This window comes from Phodopus roborovskii, unplaced genomic scaffold, assembly GCF_943737965.1.
Source record: "Phodopus roborovskii unplaced genomic scaffold, PHOROB, whole genome shotgun sequence".
Taxonomy (NCBI): Eukaryota; Metazoa; Chordata; class Mammalia; order Rodentia; family Cricetidae; genus Phodopus; species Phodopus roborovskii.
The window spans coordinates 48319812-48326835 of NW_026126480.1; the positions used below are offsets into that span (position 1 = coordinate 48319812).

Genomic DNA, 7024 nt, shown 5'->3' on the forward strand with positions numbered 1-7024 from the left:
GAATGTAAATAAGGGAAGGGCGGGCCGCCTCCATTCGGGCCCGCGGATTGGCCAGCAATATTAGTCCCGAGATGTGGGTGTTGGCCGGAGCTTGAGCTCAGGCACAAACCCGGAGCTGAGGCTAGAGACCGGCTCAGTAAAGCAGTCCGATGCCTCGGGCGCTGCGGAAGCCCAGGTGTGAGAACTACAAGATGGGGAGGACAGACATAACTAAAGGAGACTGGAGAAGGGGACGCCAGGACCTGACACCCAGTAGGTGCAGGGCACGCGCTGGTTAGCTCAGCGGGTGACAGATCATCCACTGGAGCATTGCTTGTGTGTGTCACCGCGAGCTACACTTTCACCGACTCTGCCTTCAGCTACGTGTTGTGCGGACCTGGCTCCCCACCCTACCCAGTGTTCCAAGGCTTCTAACTTCTGACAAGCCACGGCAGGCCGCCCCTCCACTGCCCCTCCCATGGGAGTGGCTTTCTCCGGGTGGTTTTCACTTCTCTTTGATCCTTCCTCATACACTGCAACTTTTCTTTTTCCTTTGATAGCCACATTATTTTGGTGGTTTGGCCTTTTGTTTGTTTTAAGGACGGCCTCACTATGTACCCCTATCTGGCCTAGAACTCACAGATCTGCCTGCTTCTTCTGCTTCTCCAGTGTTGGGATAAAGGCGTGCGCCACCTCGCCGAGCTATCCACTTTCTTTTGACCACCCGAGTCGTTGTGCTTGTCTTTCCCTCTTGCCCATGGAGCATGAGCTTCAGGGTCTGGACCGTAAGAATCGCCGTGTGGCCCCAGTTGACTAAGCGCTCCCTTCATCTCTCTCCCTGTTAACCGACAAGTGCGTAAGGAGGGCGGTCCATGCAGGGGCTGAAACTCCACCTCCACACCCCACGCCTGCTAGAAACTCCAGCTAAAGAGGAGGAAACAAAAGCGGGATGCTATTTGGGTAGCTAGCATCGGGGCTCCAAGACAAGCCTCTCGTTGGTCGCAGCCAGGTGGGCTCCTCCTTAAACCAGAGGCCCGCCCCACGCCTTTCGGTTCGGCTGCTCTCCCGGCATCCCTCACGCGTGGACGCTGGGCTTCCGGACCTGGGCGGAGCCCGAGGGTTTGGCTGATTGCGTCTTCCCTGCCCAAGCCTTCCAGCGCCCGGTGCCAGGGGCCATGGAGCCCCGGGCAGTTGCGGATGCTTTGGAGACAGGAGAGGAAGACACAGTGACAGCAGCTCTGCAGTCGTTCAACCGGGAGGTGAGAGGCACCCGGCTGCCTAATAAATTTCATGGAGGAAGCAATGGTGTGCGTGCATCGCGGCTGGGGTGTGCGTGCAAGTGTGGCAGGGAGCACGGCCTTGGGTGGCGGGCTGGGCCTCGGGTGTTTCAGTGGTGGGGCAGGTGGATGGGGGGGCGATGGTGGTGGACCTTGCCTTGTGTTCAGAACGATGGCTGCTGCCTCAGAGGTAAAAAGCAGACTACTGCTCTGACTCGAGGAGCACAGGTCCTACCTGCGTGTGGTCCTGAGCCTACTGGGTCTCCCTGCAGCACTCGCAGAGCTTCACCTTCGATGATGCCCAACAGGAGGACAGGAAGGTAGGTGCTGGCCCAAGAGGCTCCTAGGGCAGGCATGGGCAGCCCCAAGAAGATGGCCTGGTGGAACCACTTTTGTTCCTCCCCATAGAGACTCGCAAAGCTGCTGGTCTCCTTACTGGTGCAGGGCTTGTCACCATCACACCGTGTCACCTGGCTGCAGACTATCCGAATCCTAACCCGAGACCGCAGCTGCCTGGATTCATTTGCGAGCTGCCAGAGCTTACACGCACTAGCCTGCTATGCTGACATCACCATCTCAGAGGAACCCATCCCACAGCCCCCAGACATGGATGTCTTACTCGAGTCTCTCAAATGCCTATGCAATCTCGTGCTCAGCAGTCCTTCAGCACAAATGCTGGCAGCAGAGGCTCGCCTGGTGGTGAGGCTAGCAGAGCGTGTGGGACTGTACCGCAAAAGGAGCTATCCCCACGAAGTCCAGTTCTTTGACTTGAGGCTCCTTTTCCTGCTAACAGCCCTTCGCACTGATGTGCGCCAGCAACTGTTTCAGGAGCTGCATGGTGTGCGCCTGCTGACTGATGCATTAGAACTGACCCTGGGGGTGGGTCCCAAAGAAAAACCCCCGGTGGCACTTCCAGCCCAAGAGACAGAGCGGGCCATGGAGATCCTCAAAGTGCTCTTTAACATTACCTTTGACTCTGTCAAGAGGGAGGTGGATGAGGTAAGCTGTAGCCTGGTCATGGGTGGGACTCAGCTCAGCTGGGACTTTTTGTGGTTTTGCTTCCTTCCTGCCTCTACTTCCAGGGTGTCAGACATGGCAAGGATAATGGGACAGTCAAGGCAGGGAATCCAAGGAAGGTTTCTGAGCTGTGTTGTGCGTGGGGTGGGGGCGTGTGTGCCCCAAGGCATTAGGTGGCCAAAGGTCACCAAGTGTGCTGTGGACAAGGCCAACTGGTGAGCTCCATGTGGGCCTGGAGTACAGAACTGTGGCGGCTGCAGACCTGGGCGGGAAATCCTGTAACAGGACTCCTTTCAGGAGCCCCTTTCTGTCTTTGGTTAGGAAGATGCTGCCCTTTACCGGTACCTGGGGACCCTTCTGCGGCACTGTGTGATGGTTGCTGCTGCTGGAGACCGAACAGAGGAGTTCCATGGGTGAGGGGTAGGGCTTATCGTGTTGGTGGTGGGGAGAATGCTTAGGCATGGTTACCCTAGTCCTCAGCCCTAGCTGTGAGTCAGAAGCACCAGGTCCCACCATAGAATATGGCTGTCAGGGGAATGGGACACCAGCATGTTTCCTGAAAGCCCCAGGAACTCGGGATATGACTAGGGGAAGAGCCAAGGTGGAAACCACAGGGCATTGTAAGGCAATGTGGTTTCCTGTTACTGCTGGTGGTCACCAATAAGTACCTCACCTGACCTGGTTTCCAGAGATTGCTTGGTATCTCAGTTCAGACAGAATGGGACAGAGTGTCTACTGTCTTACCAAACTTGAGTGGGAGTACCACCTGCCCTTGCCACTAGCCCTCAGTGCCTTTGTCTGTCCCCAGCCACACGGTGAATCTCCTGGGGAACTTGCCCCTCAAATGTCTGGATGTCCTTCTCACCCTGGAGCTACATGAAGGATCCTTAGAGTTTATGGGCGTCAATATGGAAGTGATCAGTGCCCTTCTTGCCTTCCTAGAGAAGCGTCTGCACCAGGTAGGTGGAGGTCCTGCTATGTTGTGACTTCTGTTTCTGCACTGTTGGTACTAGCAGGGAGAGGTCAGCTTGATGGTATGTATAACTGGGACGATTTCTCTGATTGCTCTGTGGCCTCACCGGATGGTAGCTACTCAGTTAGACCCTCTCCAAAGCTGTGGATACAGCATGTGTGTGAACCTCACTGCTGCTGATTACCAAAGAAATGGGGGCTTATCAGGGTCTGCCGAGGTGAATGTTGTTTTTTAGGTCTCTGCATTTCTGTTAAGCAGTTCTCAGAAGCCTTTGGTTCCTGCTTGGGACCCTCAGGCTCTGAATGTTGGCATACATTGACAGCCATAGATGACAGCATCAGTTGTCCTGCATTTTTTTTTTTTTTTTTTTTTTTTTTTTGTTGTTGTTTAGGGTTTTCAAGACAAGTTTTCTCTGTGTTGCCCTGACTGTCCTGGAATTCACTCTACAGATCAGGCTGACCTCAAACTCAAGAGATCAGCCTGCCTCTGCCTCCCAAGTACTGGGATTAAAGAAATGACACCACCACCTGCCCCCCACTGTCCTTCTGTATCTTAGGGAGACATAACCAAGGGTTACCTGACTCCTACAGCTATCACATGGGACATCCAGAGAGCTGGTGATCTAGCCTATCCTTGCACAACTCACACAGATGAAAGCCATAGATAGAGGTTCATTAGATCTCTGAGGAGCCATAGGATGCTCAGTGCCTATGAGCTGTGTGAGGACAAAGGAGCTAGTGTTGAATATACTAGCTGTGACTGTGTGCCCCTATTGCTATAATTGCTGGTTTTGGGCTCCAGGGAGGTAATGGAAAGGCAGGGAAGGGAAAGGAATACTGAGGCAGTTTGGATAGGGAAGCTAGTGTTTGCTTTTGCTGTTTCTTGAGAGTAGTATGTATCTGAGGTGGGCAGCCAGCTTCAGATGCTTTTATTTTGTTTGTGGCCCTGGCTTATTGTTGCATCTGTTAGTCTTAAAGAAGTGAGTTGTCTGACCAAGTCACAAAGCTTTCCAGTCATTTCCAATGGTATGTCCTGTCTCCATTACTTTTTTCTCCAATGGTATGTCCTGTCTCCATTAATTTTTTCTTTTTAAGGCTTTCATATACCATATGTAGCCAAGGATGACCTTGAATGTCTCATCTTCCTGCCTCCCAAGTGCTGGGATTGCAGGCTGTGTCACCATGACTAGTTTAGTGTTTCCATACTTTCTTAAGCTAATAAATACCCACCACTACCTTTGGCCCTTACTGTAGCATGGCCTCTTTACAAGAGTCTGTTGCCAGAGCCACTTGGTAAAGTGTGCAGTATGCCCCCATCTTCCATGGGGAGCATATCACAGTAACAGATGTCCTTCTTCAGACCCACAGGCTGAAGGAGTGTGTAGCACCTGTGCTGAGCGTGTTAACAGAATGTGCCCGCATGCACCGTCCTGCCAGGAAGTTCCTCAAGGCCCAGGTACTTGGAAAAGGACACAGAGCTGGGGAACATGAGTTTGACCCTCTTTATAGATCCCCACTAGCTGTTCCAAGTGAACACTTAGAGACTGCTGCTTCCCCAGGTTCTGCCCCCTCTGAGGGATGTGAGGACTCGGCCTGAGGTGGGGGACCTGCTTCGAAACAAGCTTGTCCGCCTCATGACACACCTGGATACAGATGTGAAGAGGGTAGCTGCTGAGTTCCTCTTTGTCTTATGCTCTGAGAGTGGTGAGTTGGGGGAGCCCAAGCCCCAGGCCTTCCCTGCCTCAGCCATATTCACACATTGACCTCTGCCCTGGTCTTCAGTGCCCCGATTCATCAAGTACACAGGCTACGGAAATGCTGCCGGCCTCCTGGCTGCCAGGGGCCTTATGGCTGGGGGCCGGCCCGAGGGCCAGTACTCCGAGGATGAGGACACCGACACAGAGGAGTACAGGGAAGCTAAGGCCAGGTACATGCCCCTAATGTACACTTGGGTCCCCCATAGTCCCCATTCCCCTATCCTTACCTCCAATCAGAACCAGTAGTGCATAGGACAGGATGAGGAATGGGTAAGACCTAAAATCAGGCACTTGTGTTCTGATGACAAGTTGTGTCCTGAGTGAACTGAGGCCCAGCAGGTGGGCTCTCTGGGAACCAGGAGGTCCTGGGCAAGAGTTGTCTGGTTGGTGTTTGGGGACAATGGCGGGGGAATCTCCCTTCTTTAGTCCCACCACCACCAAAACCGAAGCCTAGAAGGTGGGTTCTTGCTAACCCAGCCCTAAGCATGAAGATGGAGACTACCTGCCCCACATAGTCCCACTTTTCCTATAGCATCACTAATCCATTTTCCATACACTGGTTCCTGGGAAGCAGCATCAACCCTGTGACTGGAAGGGTGGAGGAGAAGCCACCTAATCCTATGGAAGGCATGACAGAGGAGCAGAAGGAACATGAGGCCATGAAGCTAGTGAACATGTTTGACAAGCTGTCCAGGTATGTGTTGTGAAGAAGGTTTGCAGTTGGAGACATGAGAATGATTCTGCTTTGTGAACCCAGGGAGACTGGCTTAGCAAAATCAGGATCCTAGTGTGGCTGTATTAGACATTTGAGATGACTTGCCCTAGAGGTAACCCTCCAGAAAAGAAGCTACAGTTAGCATTGCATCCTGTTTATAGGTAATGTAAATGAGGACAAGAATGTAAAGGACTGCTTAACATCTCAAAGCTAACTAGGTAGCAGTTAGGATCTGGGCCTGATTAAGTTAACCTACTCCAAGTAGCAGCCAAGAATGAACAAGACGCCCTGCCCTGCACAGTTTCTTCTCCAACCACACTGCTTTCCCTGCAGACACAGAGTCATCCAACCCATGGGGATGAGTCCCCGGGGTCACCTCACTTCTCTGCAAGATGCCATGTGTGAGACTATGGAGGGGCAGCTCTCCTCAGACCCTGACTCCGACCCTGACTGAAGATGGCAGCGGTTTTGCTCCCCTTCAGAACCGGTGCTGCTTCCAGACGTGTCCTTGGGGTGCTGCCTGCCTAGAGAAGCCACACTCCTCTCCAGCAGGGGAGTCTTTCTCCCCACACTATCCATGATTTGCCTTTGGTCCAGTTTCTTGTGTTTAGGACTGTGGTATAGTCTTACTCTCTGTGAAGACTGGGAAACCATCCTTAATTTCCACAAGTGAAATTGTTTCTTTGATGTTTGCCAAGCATATGCCATGGCTGCAGACGTGGGCAGAGTTGCCTTGGCACATAAGTGAACATGCATGTATGAAGGTGGTGTCTGAGTAGGCGTCCTTGTGTAAGCATGTCTGGGCTGGCATGACAGCTCAGAGCCTGTATGTGGGTCATATGCTGTGTTTCACACATGGAAGAATCTATTGGTACTGTTTAAGTATGTCAAAAACGCACAGAGCATCATAATTCCTATTTGTGGCCCCACTGAGCACAAGGCCAGTGGCCTTTTCTGAACTCTTCTTGGTCCTGGCTCAACTGCCACTGCATTATCTACATACCCAAGCCTCACTGGCTGTGCCTCACTGGCTGTGAGAGCTCAATCAGAACAACCCCTGGTTTAGTAATTGTATGAAGGCAAAAGTGTAAGACAAGGTACAATCTGAGATTTCTGAGGCACAGAATAAAGAGTTTGGGACAAGACTATATCTGTAAAGTAGCCAGGTGAAAGGATATTAAATAGAAACTAATTTCATTCTTTTTAGAATTCAAGATTTCCTAGACCACTGCACATCTGCTGTCATTGGAGGACAAAAACAGAGGAGCCCATTCATTCCCTGGGATCTGCTGTTGGGTCTGCCTGCC

At 52.2% G+C, this 7024-nt stretch overlaps 1 protein-coding gene across 1 annotated transcript; it reads left to right on the top strand.

Annotated features, from left to right (window-relative positions):
- Positions 1-1015: 1015 nt before the first annotated feature.
- Positions 1016-6865, top strand: Ric8a (RIC8 guanine nucleotide exchange factor A). Its single transcript, XM_051193309.1, has 10 exons — positions 1016-1238; positions 1529-1576; positions 1665-2255; positions 2595-2686; positions 3082-3232; positions 4606-4701; positions 4805-4949; positions 5028-5172; positions 5577-5696; positions 6051-6865. The coding sequence occupies exons 1-10, from the start codon at positions 1155-1157 to the stop codon at positions 6169-6171; spliced, it is 1593 nt and encodes a 530-aa protein (XP_051049266.1). The 5' UTR covers positions 1016-1154; the 3' UTR covers positions 6172-6865.
- Positions 6866-7024: the final 159 nt, after the last annotated feature.

Excerpts from the sequence above, each read along its gene's own strand:
- Ric8a (XM_051193309.1), top strand. The coding sequence starts at position 1,155 with ATGGAGCCCCGGGCAGTTGCGGATGCTTTGGAGACAGGAGAGGAAGAC. Across the intron at positions 1,577-1,664 it reads CCCAACAGGAGGACAGGAAG|AGACTCGCAAAGCTGCTGGT; the intron begins GTAGGTGCTGGC and ends TCCTCCCCATAG. Across the intron at positions 4,950-5,027 it reads TGTCTTATGCTCTGAGAGTG|TGCCCCGATTCATCAAGTAC; the intron begins GTGAGTTGGGGG and ends CCTGGTCTTCAG.